The sequence below is a fragment of the Salarias fasciatus genome, chromosome 22 (genome assembly GCF_902148845.1).
Source record: "Salarias fasciatus chromosome 22, fSalaFa1.1, whole genome shotgun sequence".
In the NCBI taxonomy this organism is placed as follows: Eukaryota; Metazoa; Chordata; class Actinopteri; order Blenniiformes; family Blenniidae; genus Salarias; species Salarias fasciatus.
This window is the reverse complement of record NC_043765.1, coordinates 22,997,836-23,013,553: the sequence shown is the minus strand read 5'-3', so window position 1 is coordinate 23,013,553 and position 15,718 is coordinate 22,997,836. Positions and strand designations below refer to the sequence as shown.

Below are 15,718 nucleotides of genomic sequence, written 5' to 3'. Positions count from 1 at the left end.
CTGTAACACTTGTACCTGCTGCCTCCATGTCTTGCTGGAGTGCTTTCCGGGTGGTCCTTGGCTCTTTGAGAACTCTTCTGACCATCTTTCTGACTCCCTGGTCAGAAATCTTGCGAGGAGCTCCTGTGCGCGGCCTGTTGATGATAAGGTGATGCTTCTTCCACTTGCGGATAATGGCCCCAACGGTGCTTACTGGAATACTCAGATTCTTTGAGATAAGTCTGTAACCAGTTCCATTCTGATGCTGAGCAACAATCAGGCTGCGAAGGTCTTGAGCGAGCTCCTTGCTTTTACCCATCATGAGATGTGTCTTGTTTGACTACTTGGTGAAAAAACAACCTGTTTATAGGGCCATCAATTAGCACTAACCCAGCTGATGTTGGTTTGCACTTATAGGAAGTACAAAGACTAATTACTTTCAGGTGTGAGATGGTATGGTGCCTTTCCTTGACAAACTATACAGCTTTCCCATGGTGTGTTCAATACTTTTTTCCTGTGTTATTGCACTTAATTCCACATAATCACTATTTATGGATTTGAATGTTGTGATTTCTTTTCATGTGTGGATTATTTGAGTTAATACCAGTGTCTGGAAGAAATGTCACATGAATTGCATCTTTGGAAATAAATGTATGACAAAACAGTTAATGCGTTCAATACTTATTTCCCCCATTGTATATATATATATATATATATATATATATATATATATATATATATATATATATATATATATATATATATATATATACACACACACACATACGCTATAATCCGCACATTCACTACGCTGTGAAATATTAATACAAAATTATGAGATTGAGTTGTTTATGCGAAGATTGCTAAGACGGAACTACTTACTAAACATGGCGTCTGGGCGTAGTGATCTCAAAAGAAAAAGTAGTTCCCAGTATTTGCTTCAGTGTCGTAACGCTACAATATTATTTGTTGGTGTTCCACAGCGTAGTGAATGTGCGGATTATAACGTGTCCACCAAAGTGTTTGGGGGTTGTTGGATTGTGTATTTGATGAGTTTGACGAGGGGGAACAAAAATACCATTCACTGCCATTGTGACACACAGGCAGCTCACACGCAGTGTTTATGTTACGACAGTCCCGCCCCCTTCTTCGAAAAATGGGAAAATGGTCCGGTGCCTCTTAACCATGGAGCAGAAACAGGCTGGCGTGGACATGTGCCAGGAGCTGAAAAGGCAGCTGGAGGACGATGGAGGCTGTTTGGGAAGATCATCACTGCTGCGGCGGCTCCAGGAGGCGGTCAGGCCGAAGCGGCGGCGCTGTGGGAGTGTGGGGACTGTTTTACGCACAGGGCTCTGCGTGTAAAACAGTTCCTGATGAAAAACGGCATGGCCCTGCTGCCCCATCCGCCCCATTCCCTCGATTTAGCAACCTGTGACTTTTTTCTCTTCCCAAGAATGAACAAGGAACTGAAGAGGCGGAGATTTGATGACGTGGAAGAGGTGCAAAAAAAATCGAAGAAAGCTCTTAAAGGGACCATTACGCAGGAGCATGGTGACTGTATTGAGCAATGGAAATCCCGGCTGCAGCGCTGTATTCAAGCCGAAAGAGAGGACTTTGAAGGTGACAGTTTTGATTAAAGGTGCTGTAGTCAGGATTTTGCTAGTCAGTGCTAATTTTTCTGTGTTTTCTTTGGATTAAATGTCAGAGTATCCGTTGATAATCCTTTAGGAGTGTAGTATAACTGCACTACCGCGAGGGCGCAGCGTTTCCGTCTGTCTCTGTTCTGAGATGAAAAGGAATCTCAACAGCTCCAGGTATCTTTGACCAATCAGAAGAGCCCCTGAGGGTCTAACCGTGATTGGTCGAGGGGCGTTCGTCACACGTTCTTGTGGGAGGGGCTTAACTTGCGTAAGGGCTTGATGTCAGAGAAAACAAGACAGGATTGGCTGTGCTGGGTTTCAAATCACCATCTTGCTTAGGTAAACCTAAGCAAGATGGCGGAGATGCTGAATCCTGCCTACAGCACCTTTAAATGTGAAAATAAAAAAATAAAAAGTTAGAACCACAGTCCGGTTTCTATTGGGTCCCCCCTCATATATATATATATATATATATGTATATATATATATATATATATATATATATATATATATATATATATATATATATATATATATATATATATATATATATATATATATATGTATATATATATATATATATATATATATATAAACTGTGTTCTCGCCACCCCTGCAGTATTGTCTGTCTCCTTCAAGCTCGGGTCCTCTACCAGAGGCCTTGAGCTTGAGGGTTCTGCGTAGGATCTTAGTTGTTCCTAGGATTGTGCTCTTTTGAACAGAGATCTCAGATGTTGTTCCTGGTCTCTGCTGGAGCCATCCTCCCAGCTTGGGGGTTACTGCTCCCGGTGTCCCGATCACTACTGGTGTCACTGTCGCCTTCACACCCCACACTCTCTCTACTTCTTCCCTCAACCCTTGGTACTTCTCCAGCTTCTCGTGCTCCTTTTTCCTGATGTTGCCATCACTTGGGATTGCTACATCTATCACCACAGCTGTCTTCTGCTGTTTATCCACCACCACTATGTCAGGCTGATTGGCCATCACCTGCTTGTCAGTCTGGATCTGGAAGTCCCACAGGATCTTGGCTCGATTGTTCTCGACCACCTTTGGAGGTGACTCCCATCTTGACCCTGAGACCTCCAGTCTGTACTCGGTACATATGTTCCTGTACATGATGCCCGCTACCTGGTTGTGCCGTGAAAATTAATATTTTATAAAAGCTAGAGAAGGGCTTTCAAACATAAGGCTTGTGGGCCAAAACTGGCCCACAAGAGCCTCCAATCTGGCCTCTAAAGCCACCAAAAAAAATTGTAAAGATTTCAAGGAAAGCAATTTTTTTTTTAACACATTTCAGACACAACCCATTAAGTTCCCACCAACGCAATGGGGCCATAGCCCCCATTTTGATAAATTTAACTTTAATAAATTACAGTTTCATCAACATAAAATTGTTAACAAGCATCACTTATGTTCTGACTCACACTATTGACATAAGTGGGAAACACCAGTGGTCCAAAAGGGGAGCCTTGTGGTACACCCTTTCGTAATATTACGAAGGAGACAGATTACATTTGAATAAACTAGGGTGTCAAACATAAGGCCTGTGGACTGAAGCAGGTCCCCAAGAGGCTCCATTCCGGCCTGCCAAACCTCCAAGCAAATTGTAAAAATTTCAAGGAAAACAGTTTTTTTTAAAAAACAATAAGTTTCTCAAGCGTAGCGCACACAACACAGGAGACCGTCATTAGAATTGACTTTATGTTGAGATTGTCGATATTTTTAGGAGTAAGGCTTCCAATGTGGTTGATTCGATGCTCGTCTTTGCATGTGACCAACGATTTCAACCCAGACCGCACGTTTCACGTCTCGAAGTGCCCGTGAGTCTTATTGTTTACTTCTAATCACGCCGCGACAGCAAATTTCACCGGTGCGCACGGCGTCCGGCCCCGGTCTCCGGCTCTCATCGATGCCACTCACCCGCTGACACAATTCAGTGCTTCTCTTCATCCTGTTTCCTACCACATCATGACTCACAACCTCTAATCAGATTGAACCGTCGGTAAGTGAATTAGCCAACACTCAGGAAAAGAAATCGAATCACTCAGCAGACACACCTGGGTTTGCATCATGCCAGGCTGTCAACTACCAAACACAATTACCATTAGTTAAATGCTGCTATATTTGCTAGATAAAAGCCTGTAACTGTGAGATTGCATTACTTTGGGGCAATAAAAGGAGTTTAGATGTTGGATTGTTCAAGAAGTACAGGTGGCAGAGAGAAAACATGCACCAAAACGTGTCCCAATCAGCTTGTTTTGTTCATTACCACGGCGCTGTCCGTGTTGTTCGCACACGTCTGAGTATTTCTTTTGTCTCAACGATGTGACTGAACAGGGGAACACAATCATCTCATCAGCTGTGTCAACCGAGATCAACGAGATACAGTAACGCGTGGGATGACGGAGGCTTTTGTCACCGCGAGACGAAGCGTAGATGAAGAGAACTGTGAGCCATTAATGTATCGGACTGCTTTACTGCAATGCTAACAATGATAGTGCGCCATCATGGTCAATGAGAGTTCGAATACAATCGCTGACTGTGATGCCAGAGTACTGCACAGCACCTTCAGCAGGATTTGAAGCCCTCACATGGCTCCAATACACACAGCATATTTTGGGTATTTTCCTTTTTTTTTTTTTTTTTTTTTTACCATCTACTCAATTTAATAAAGTCTCAAAGAAAAAAATGTTCCAAATTTGGCCAAAGTCTCCAGAAACATCTCTAATAACATTCCACTGGTGGCCACTTAGGTTAGTATCAAGGCAATTTAAAAGTTTGGGGATCTTCTGGATCGAGATTATTAGACTTTTTTATTGTTAATCCATTATTAATAAGGCTCTAAACTGAGGTTGGAAGGCTCATTTAGATATAGAAATGACTGTTGGGAAATGCCGTAACGACATCTGTTGCCTGAAGTTGACGCTTTTCCGAGCCAACATCGTAAGCCCACCCTTGAGTCTGAGATTCAAAACCAGCGAGCGCCTCGTCCTCGGTACAGCTCGGTGTGTTTCCTCGGTGAAAGCCGTATCGCAGCATTAAAGATGGTGATTAAAGTAGAAGCAAACACTGAGTCATTAGGTGGATGTCTGCTCGGAAATAAATACAATCAAGTGCTGGAAGATTCAACTTTCATCGTGGAAACCGTCATTATTTCTACATTTGCTGAGTTTTTTAGTGCACTTCAGTGAGAGGGGTGCAGAAAAGATCACACTTACATGTGGAAATTTCGAGGTTCTTGAATGCTGTACTGATCACATCTTTGCTGAGCGGGATTCAAACCCTGGTTTGAAATGTCTCAAAAGGAAAACCCAGATTGGGACGTCGCCACACTGAAGGGACGGATCTCTTTCTCTTTGATGAATTCAGCCAGTTCCGTTAATTGAGTTCAGCTCGGCTCGTCTTTATTATTATCTAATGTTTTCAGCATGTTTGCATCCTTCACATACGTATTGAACAAGGCTTTCGGAGGCGACTCGGCAGACTTCAAAGTGCACATTTCCTTTGATAGCCGAGTTCCCCCCCCCCCCCCCCCCCCCCCCCCCCCCCCCCCGCTATCAAGCAGTTTGCAAACACAAAGTGTGAGTTTGAGGCCGCTCTGACTCCCTGACAGCAAACATCCAGCGAAGCTCCGCTTCTCTTATTGGAAAAACCGCAGTGTGTTTTTAACCAATGAAGCGTCTGACAGCCCCGCCGCCTCGGACAAATGTCGAGGGACGCTCAAAAAATGTCAGCTTTGCATATCATTGGTGATTCGGTGTCAGTCGCAGTGCGCCTCATGTCTGTGGTCGGGAGTGTGTGCAGTGGGTTGGACTTCAGTATTTACATATGCTGAGTGCACAGACAGGTCAGCGAGCGGCGGTTTCTAAATATTTACGCAAGCTGCACAAGGCCGTTTTGCGCGATAACCTTGTCTCGTCGGACAAGAACGCGGAGTTCGGAATCGTGGAAATGGGCCGGCCGTGGCGGCTCCCACTGACCTCGGGAAGGAAAAACACATTTCCAGTTCCCAGCAGTCCTCGCAGAGCAGAGACTGTGTTGATTTAAACGCTGTGGCGGTGCCACTGGTGGTGTTTGTCCTGCGGATCTGGCGCGTGTGAGCATTGTTTGACAACAAGCACATTTCAAAGTGGAGAATGGAAATGAGGAATTCGTCAGACACCTTTAGCTGTCCTCAGGAGCCAAAAGCAAATAAAACAAATGTCTGACAGGGTGAAAGCTTTAATATATACTCTGCCCCATGAACATATTTTTGTTTTTTTGTTGTTTTTTTTTAATGTTTATTGTAATTGAAAATCAAACAGACCAGCAAAGCATGAATGCAGTTTTTTTGGGGAAATATTGGCACGACGTCTTGATGTTAGTTCAAACCAGCGGAGGACGAGGAGCAGACCGAATAATCACTGGCAGTCTTGGCACCACCTTCACACAGTGCAGTTGCTTGTATTTACTGAGTAAATCGTTCATCTTCTTTCTCATAGAATTATGCTTCTGTTTTGGTTGAAAATTGGTGGAACATATGAGAGTGTGCCACTGTTTCCACCATGTTTGCTAACTTTGTGTTTGAATCTGTAAACACCACAGCTTTTTTTTTTTTAATCTTTCCTGTTTGTCTGTATCTCAGGTCTTTAGTCCTTAGGCTCCGTTTGCTCGACATTTTCAAGTGAAAAACGGAAAACCTTTGTTGGTTTTTGAGTGTCCCTTTACATCACAGCGCTGCTTGGAGCCACGGAAAATGCAAGCTGGTGAAACTTTTGAAATACTTCAACATTGTCTCTGTGTAAACAGGGGAAAATGCAAGTTTTCTTGAAATGCTGGCACTACTCGTGCACCACGTCCATTGTGAGTAGCTCTCCTGCACATGCGTGAGTAGGATGTCTGTGACAACAACAGTGGTGGCCTCCAGAGTGTCTCGACTCTCGGGTTCATATTCTCCTGGGACCTAGAAGAGCAATCCAACTTTGTTTTCTGTCCATACGAATCTCCGCGTGCTTGCTATTAATATTCACAGCCTATTTTTCTTTGCTTGCATGTGTTTATGTGGTTTCATAGCAAAAAAGAATCAAGAAAGTTATCTTTTCAATGATCCTCAGCACCGTTGTGGTGAAAACGGACGCAATAAGGGTAACAAAAATTCAGATTGGTTTCTTCATAAGAACATAATGAGATAATCCATCCTTATATATGTGGACATACACACCAATTCTGTCAGCTTTAAATGATCAAATATTTAGTATTTTGTCGGCTTGGATATGCTCCACAACTCCAATGACCTCATGCTCACACACACAAACACATATATTAAAAAAAGGAAAGAAAATGAGAATGCAAATTATGAACCAGCATCAATGAAAGTTTGCCTCAGGAAATCCCGTTTACTGGAGAAATGGGACTTGTCTTCCAGTGATGGGTAACTGTGCAAGTGGCCTGCGGCGCCACACGTTTGAAGGTTTCCACTGGCAGATCCTTTCATCAGCGGCTAATCCCTGCAGAGAAGCCTTTAGATTTTAATCTGCTGTCACACGTGAAACGCTCATCAGGCAGGAAAGGGTTTTCATGTGAGGTGGTGCAGGTTTTTTTTGCAGTTTGTTTGGTAGTTTTGTGGGCTGGATTTGAGCCTCTTGCCGTCCAGTTTTGGTCCCCTGACCTTATATTTGACACCTCCACCGCAACTGAACTCTTGCCATTTTGAAACAGCAGTTTTTTCTGGCCTCCTCCTCCACCTGCTCCACACACACACACTTCTCTTCCACTGATTCCTCTTCGCCCACTTATTAAAAAGCTTCAGCTCCTAATTGGCTCCTCATCAGACGCCGGCACACCCAAACCGCCGGAGCGGGCAGGTTGCTGAGAGTGACATTATAAACGCTGTGGGCACAAATGTCAGGACCATCATTAAACAGACCCGTTTGTGAGACGCTCGAGGTGCGGCGCTTGTTTTTTTGTTTTTTTTTTTTTGTTTTTGGTCAAAAGGAGGATTTTGAAGCTGGTATAGCGATAACCTCACGCTATGCTCGGCTTTTCTACCAGGTTCTTTCCTGAAGAAAAGAAAAGGAAACAAAAAACTATTTTCCTGTCAGCAGTGTCAGCTATTTCGGTCAGCCCGGTTGTTACCTCCGTCAGCTGTCAGATCAACAGCGGGCTCGTTGGCAGCGCCCTCGCTCCTCCTCATCATCTGGCAATTTTTTTTTGCAAAGTCATTACACCACGGGGCCAATAGAGAACATGTTGGCTCTTATCAGCTCCGCTGCCCTCTTCCCCTCTCATGAATCATCGCTCGTCAACAAGCGTGATAATGTGAAGCTGTCTCCTGGACACACGTATACCACCGTAGCGCCTCAACAAAGGCTGGAATGCAGACAGATTCTGCCAAATTATTGATAATTAGACCCAAGAAATCAAAAAGTATGACAGCATATGAAACGCAGGCATGTTTGGAATGTGACATTTGAACCCCATATTCAACAGACGCACTTAGTCTGATCCACAATGCACCAGGAACATAATAGATTATAAAAAAAACACAGTTTGCAGAGTCTGAGTGTTAAATATTCAGTAGGAATGCATCGGGGAATGAGCAAGTAGAATGTTTGTGGAGTGTTTTCGGGGATTAAAATTGCTTTGCATTTCATCATCTGGTGCGGCGCTTTCCATCCACCAGAGGTCTGGACTCTCTGTGGAGGATGCTGGAGATCATGAGGGGATACGAGGATTTGTCTCGTTGATGTTTGTCAGAATAGGATTTGCACATGTTCATGGGAATTATGGAGACAGCAGACTCTAGATCAGACCAGAGGAAACAGTGGAAAAAGGTTCATTAATGTTGAAATTATATAATTAATTTTTGTTGCATCCGTACTTCTAATGTTTGAAGGATGTTTACATCAAGGTTCTGTCTTTTCCTATTCTTTCTGCCATGATTGGCGTTTTGTGTGAGCAGCGACGGCGATCTCATCCGTTTGTATTGTTGTCAAGTTACGTCAAGTTCACGGCCTTCAGCGCGGGCGCCATGAATCAGTTTCCTCCACTTATCTGCGCTGATCGGGAACATGATGTCCTCCCTCGGGATTTGATTTCACTTCAGTGTGATATTTAACTCCCGCCTGTCCCCTTAAGGTGGCACCCCGGGGTGAGCCACTGATTGGCTCATTGATTGACACGAGGAGCGGCGATCCCACTGTTGCTGCCATTACTGCTTCCAAACGCCCTTGGGTCAATTTCGCCAGGTTTTCTCTCTCTCTCTCTCTCTCTCTCTCTCTCTCTCTCTCTCTCTCGCTCTCTCTCTCTCTCTCTTTCTCTCTCTCTCCACTCCGGAGCCGTCAGGCGTTTAAATGGCTCTCCTGGCTGACGGCTCACTTCCTCCCACCACTGGGCAGATGCAACCCAAACAGGGGTCAAGTCTCATTTCAGGGGCAATTAGGCGCCCAGACCACCGTTTCAGCACATTGTCAAAGTGAGTCGTGATCCCCCGCCCACCCACCATCCAGCCCACCATCCAGCCCACCTGTCCCTCTTATGAGGGGGAAGAGAAACTCCAGAAGACGTAAAGACACACGACATATGATTATAACCATGTTTTCAAAGTGAACCGACTTTAATAATGCTGTTAATTTGGCCGGACGCAAGAAAACGATGTTTCACAGCAGCTTCTTTGACGCTTCAAGTTTCTGAGATTGTGGAAATAATGCAGGAAGATTCTTTTTTTTTTTTTTTTTTTGCAGTTTTTGCTATTAAATATGAAACCTGAAACAGAAAAATGAAAGGTGACAGTGAGAAGGAAAGGGAAGAAGTCTGCATTCGTGCAAGAAGTCAATGCATTTTGAGACGCTCCTCGTTGTTTTTGCAGTTTTAACCCGACACATCACATTTCACACCTACTATAACTTGTGAACTTCTGTCGGGCTAAATATATTTTTTTTTGTGCTTGCTTTTTTAGAAAAATCAAACTCGGAGCAAATAATGTGAGTCGTGCTCAGAAATTTGGACGGAGTGTAATAACGATGTGTTCTCTTCCACTGACTTCAGCTCAGCGAGGAAATGTTTTTTTTTTTTTTTTCCCCTCTCAGTGTTAAGTTAATGTTTTTTTTTTTGTTTTTTTTTTTTTACACTGAGAGCTTTAGTTATTTATATGTCATTGTTCAGGATCAAATGCTGCGTCTAATTCCAGAGCAGTTCTTATCTACTGTAATAAAACCAACAAAATTAAAAGTTGGATGTTAAGTTAACTTGGAAAATGGTCGCTTCTCATTTCTCTGTCTCAGATTCGAATGCTTCTTAGTTCAGACTCGTCCAAGCCAGGATTTCAGAGGGCACACTCCATTTACAGTGTTTTCAGGGGAAATGCATGATCACCATTTAAAACTGTATTTCAGTCGTCGTGTTTGCACATGTGCACAGGTGCTGCAGAGAACCGCGGGTTCCTTGTTGATCCACCCAGTCTGCTCACGGGACGTGAACTCGAAGAGGAAACCCGAGTCAGCTCGGATCGCTACTCGACTCTCGACGTCTTATTTTTTTCCTGGAGCTCAGTTTTGTGAGACAGATGTGGTTTCATCATCGGTATTTGAGAAGTTTGAGAAATAGAATTTAGGGGAGGAAGTTTTCGTATAAGTTTTTACCCTCAAGAGGATTACTCAGTGTTGTGGAATGTAGTTGAGTGCATTGCTTTTTTTACGTGAAGTCCAGCCTGATGTGCTGCTGCACAGAATAACATGTTTTTATGTTTTTTTGTCTCCCTAAAAAGAAGATAAAAAAAAATGTCTGCTTGACTGACTTGCGCCTCATGATGATCTGGGGTCTTCCTCTGACTTAAATCAGTCTTCTTTAATGGATAACCCAGCTATGAAAGATGACTTGATAAGTAATCCAATCATTTCTGGGCATTACTCCTCTCACTGTGAAGTTTTTTCAAAGATCATTTCGCCGTTTGTGCTTAGCTACGACATCCTTTAGTTGTCAAACCATGCAGGTGTTCCTCCCTGTGATGTGTAACCTCAGTATTCCTGTCATGAGACTCGGGTCCGTGCCACAGTCCTCCTTAAAATACACAATTTTTATTGGTGTGCCAAGGCTTTCAGACGGCCTTCAGCATCTTCTCTCCTCTTCCTCTTTGCTTTCTCCCCACGTCGTGTTTGTGAATGACGATTCAGTGAGAGCCTCGACTGTCAAGCAAATGTCGGGATGGTTAAAGACCGGAGAACGGGGCGGAGGTTCGCCTTCCTGCGGTGGAAACGTCCATTTTGGACAAGTCAGAGTCCAGCCCCTCACCTGTCGGGCCGGGTCGTGATCCTGAAACAAACTGATGAATGAAGTTTGACGTGGAAAGTTTTCCCTTCCATCAAACTCAAGTTATCTGACAATCACTGTTCTGACAGTGCCTTGAATAAATACTGATGAGGAGGCCTTATTCTTGATATCAAGTGCGTGTCAGTTTTACATCAATGTAAATCTTCTGACTCTGGAGTTTGGACTTTGCCGAATAAAATAAATTTATTGAAGACCTTCAGTAGGTAAAATTTCACTTCTACCACATTGGCTTCCTGATCAATACTGACGGTTATGTTTATAGCACGGTGCTCTCTGTGCTAAAACAAACAGCTCCGTTGTTTTCAGTGTTCCTGTAGTGTGGCGCTCCCCAGAGCTGAAACGCAGAAAATGAAGTCAGCGTCTTAAATATTTATGAGCGGTTACTGTAGGTGATTTGTACATTACATTAGATGTAGCGCGGCGCGCGTCGTCTCTGGTATCGGCGCAGACGAACTCTTTGATCAAAACATTACCTTCATCTCATCTTCTTGCTCATCATGTTCAGTGTGAGTGTGTGAGTGTGTGTGTGTGTGTGTGTGTGTGTGTGTGTGTGGCCGGGCTGGTTCCTTCTGCACGTGCTGCTGCCAGCCTCCTCATACGGCGCAGCCAGCTCATTACAGCAGGAGCTATTTTTAGCCCAACGTGACTGAAATGCAGTCCCGAAGGGTGGAGGGAGGGAGGGAGGGGGGAAGCTGGAGAGAAACAGAGAGAGAGGGAGGGGGGGGGGGGGGGGAGCTGGAGAGAAACAGAGAGAGAGGGAGAGAAATGAAGGAAGGAGGGACTCAGGGGTCGGCTCCGGTGTGGAAAAGGAAATCGGGGGACGCAGCCGCAGTTTGACATGTCGCTCAGGCAGTCGCTGTCTGTGGAGAGGATTGGTGGCGTCCGTTAGCGGCCGCAGGAACACAGCGGCTCAAAAACAACGTTGGAGAGATGACCACAGGCGTTACCTAAAGCGACGCCTGTTCCTCGTGTGTTGACCGTGGGTCGAAACTGATTCAGTCAGAATGAAGGTGATGAAGCAGCACCAACCAAACAGCAGGTGGCAGCACTGATCGTCACTGAGGGAAAATACTCAACAGGCAACCCAACCGATGATGAAGAACCAGCAGATTGAAGCCACACTGAAGCTTTCTGACTTCCTGTTTAGTTTTTTCTGGATCTTTATTGAGGAAATCCAATTTAAAGTTTCCATTTTCTTGAGAGAGTTCAAGTTGTTCAACATAGATTTTGAAGGAAGTGGCTGAATCGAAGTGCAGGTCTGGTCTGGGTGTTCTTCATCTGAACTGAAACCTGGCTCTCTAAATCTGATGAGGATGAGGTCATCTCTAGGTGGGATAGCTGTCTTTGTAAAGAGCTGAATTGTGTAAATGGATTCCAAATGTGAACATGCTGGGAGAACCAGCCAGGCGTTCCAGCTCCAGCTCGCGCTTCATTTTTCACGTCAGCGGAGTTCCGTAGCCCAACTCAGCAGTAATATCTTTTACCAAACCCGGGATAAACAAGTGCGGAGCACGTTGTTATCGAAGAAACATTTATGGAAATTGGATTCGACTGGAGTCTCCGCTCAAGAAGTTGGACAGGTTTTAGTCAATCAATTTAAATGAGACTCCTGTCGGCGTGCTGTTCTTTCATCGTGGCGCCGGCACTGCTTGAATCGGTCCATTTCCTGTGTTGCGATTCTTCCTGCAGATTCAGAACAGATCGACTCCTCAGTTTTCTTTCAGTAGTAGTAGCAGTGGCAGCAGCACCTGGAACATATGACCATTGATGGTTTTGAATTTTGATTTCTGCTTTCTGGGGTCCCACAGCAAATCATGAGAATTGCATGACGAACGCCTGATTCCTACGACGACTCTTAAATGTGCGTAGATTGTGTTTAAATTTCAGGGTGAAACTGATGATTTAAAAACAAACGCAGACTGTTCACACTTGTCCTGAAGCACCTCAGGAAGTAGTTTGACTGAAAGCTCTTTGGCGTCTGTTCACACTTGTCTTTTGGTGATCTGACCACCCGAAACACGCTAATGCCTGGAGTGAACAGGCCCTGGAACGATGACACATTTTAAAACTGTCACACTTCAGCATCAATACACGTGATATAAAACAAATCACTATTTCTGCCCTTTTTTTAAATGTTCCCTGTTACTCTTTAAATGACATTTGAAGATATCAGAAGGTTTATTCTTATGCCAATACTTGTTTCCTGTACCGATTTTCTTATTATCAGTGTGTCAGTGGTCTAAAATGTGATCGGAGTGCGTCACATTGTTTTATGTGATCAAATGGTCCGTTGAGCCTCCTGACGCCACTACAGAACATGGAACCAATGAGATTATCACTTTTGCAGAACATGAATATGTGAAATAAAGCCTGTGCACTCGGGGATAAGTGTGACGTGAGCATGAGGGAGCTGGATCTACAATCATCATAATTCTCCCTAATGTTTTCCTCTCCCCTTGCTCGGCGCGCGGTGCCTCTGTCATTAGCTTATAATGGACCAGACGTCTAGCCGGCAGCCTCCCGATCGCCGCACTCGGGCTCCCCGCCCCCACAAGAGGGGATCCAGATTGAAAATAATCAAGGAATCAGGGAGATTTGTTCTGGAACGGCAGCGCCAGCGCCTCCATCAGCACTCTGTGGAGAGATGATATATGCCGCATGGGGAGGGAAGCGGGGACCTTGGATGGTCCTTTTTTTCTTTTTTTTTTTTTTTTTTAACTTCGGCCCCATCGTCCTGAGTCAGCTTTCGCTCCCTCACCATAAACTGACACTTTTAATTCCCCCATCATGCCCTTCCTCCGCCCACTTGGCCGCCTGTCCTGTGCCGCCGCCGCCGCCGCCACTCACCGCACGCCTCCGGGTACCTCTTAGCAATTCACTGTGTCGACTCCCCAACCCTTACACACAAACACACACACACACACACACACACATCACGGTGGCACACGGCCAAAATATCCCACCTACTTCACCCACCCAAACACCTCCACCTTGTTTCAGGACGCGGTGCGGCGGCTCTGAATCATCGGTGTGGATCCAACAAACAAACCCTCCCTGCACTCCGGGCTCGGGCTCCATTATGCTTCCATCCCATTACACAGGACAATAGCCGCTCCGCTGCACAGTTATTATTGAGCTGTAATGACTTCTAATGCGGCGATGTTAAAAAGAGGCCCGTTTCACTGATGGAACGGGGAGCTGGCCTCAATCACGCGCGCTCCGCTCGGTGTCGTTTCACAATTATCCTTCACATGATAATTGAAAGTAATCCTCTATTATGATTTTGGAGCTACACATATATTAACTTCAGTTAAGTCAAGTATGTTTAGTAGAGATGTACCAATACCAAGGGTTAGGCTTTATTATCTGTTACACGCCTTGACCCATCGCCCCGAAACCGCCTCAGTCTCAGTGCGTTCTCTCTCTTCGGCCTCTTTCAGACTTTGGAAGCGGTGCTGAACTTCAAATACTCCGGCGGAGCTGGGAAAGTGGAGGGCTACTACCGGGAGCTGTCTCTGGGCGTGCACGTCGACGTGGAGCCGTCGGTGTTCTTCACCAGAGTCAGCACGCTCCCCGCTACCAGGTAAGACTCCAGCTCACCTGTTGACTCGAACCGGGGGATCAAACTATTCCTGCAGAGTGGACAGAGTGTTGAAATGAGTGTTTTCCTCAAGATATTTTCCCAGTTGGTTCTTTGTCGCTCTGATTGGAGAAAGACAAAAGATGTGGAAGGTGTGCTGTGCAGACAAGCCAGGCTCTTGTCATGGCTGTGGTTTGGGTGCAGGTTTTTTTCTTTTTGCCTCGTCTTTTTGAACCATGCGAGGCCTTTCCCTGCAGAAAGCATTGTCTGGATGGGAGTGAGATCAAAACCTCTCTGTGCTTCGCTCGTCGACGCCTGATGTGTGAGCTGCTTACGCCACAGGCAGCAGTGTAAGCACCATCAGAGATGCAGGAGTTATTTATTTATTTTTACGGCGTGCTGATAACAAGCCGGATCGTCCCTCTCCTCTTTAGTCTGCATGCCACAGCGGCTCTGCTTTTTTTTTTTTTTTTTTTTTTTTCCACTCCTGATTCATCTTTCCTGAGATCAGTTTTTCATTTTGCCTCAATCCATTTCAAATAAGCTTTGAGAAGACTGCAGTGTCTTTTTGATCCTGACCACAGCTTCTCCTTTGCATAATGCAGATTTAACTTGCATTTGTGGATTGCGAGGCGAAATCAAGTGTTCTGAGCTCATGCGGTGGTTTTCAGCACAGTCATGGCTGCCTTTAACACACCGCCGCCAGAGGCGCCGGGAAACTTCTCTTGTGTTTTTGGTGTCGGTTTCCTCGGAAACGTAACTTTTTGAAAACTTTTTCAAAATGCTCAGGAAAACTTTTCACAGTTGAAAACGCAACTTTCCACATATTCTCCATTGTTAATGTTTATAATATATTCTGTATTTGTGTGTGTGTGTGTGTGTGTTTGGTTTCATTACAAAAACAATCAACAGCTCCCACTAGTGGCCCGGCATGCTAACTACATAATTTTCATATTTCTAATATGTTAAATTTAATTTTGAAAACGGCTGGTTTTCGAAGCTTTGCAAAGCTTTCCATTTTCTTCGCTTACATGTTTTCTGCACATGAAACATCGTTTTTGAGAAAAAACGTCTGCTGCTGTGAGCCATTGGTCTGTCTTTATCTCTAAACGTCCTCCGTTTCCGTCTTCTGCATGTCTTTTGGGCTGATTAGGTAGCATGCAGTTACTTGTATGAAAAAAAGTTTTATTTGTGGAAAAGAGCCGTTTGCTGC

At 44.7% G+C, this 15,718-nt stretch overlaps 1 protein-coding gene across 3 annotated transcripts in view; it reads left to right on the top strand.

The window, feature by feature from the left end:
* Positions 1–15,718, top strand: part of trappc9 (trafficking protein particle complex subunit 9) — a 210,913-nt gene that overhangs the window by 87,927 nt on the left and 107,268 nt on the right. For all 3 annotated transcript variants that reach the window (XM_030120460.1, XM_030120459.1, XM_030120458.1), the window contains one exon: positions 14,366–14,508. In XM_030120460.1, the coding sequence (XP_029976320.1) occupies positions 14,366–14,508 (143 nt within the window). The remainder of the gene's footprint in view (positions 1–14,365; positions 14,509–15,718) is intronic.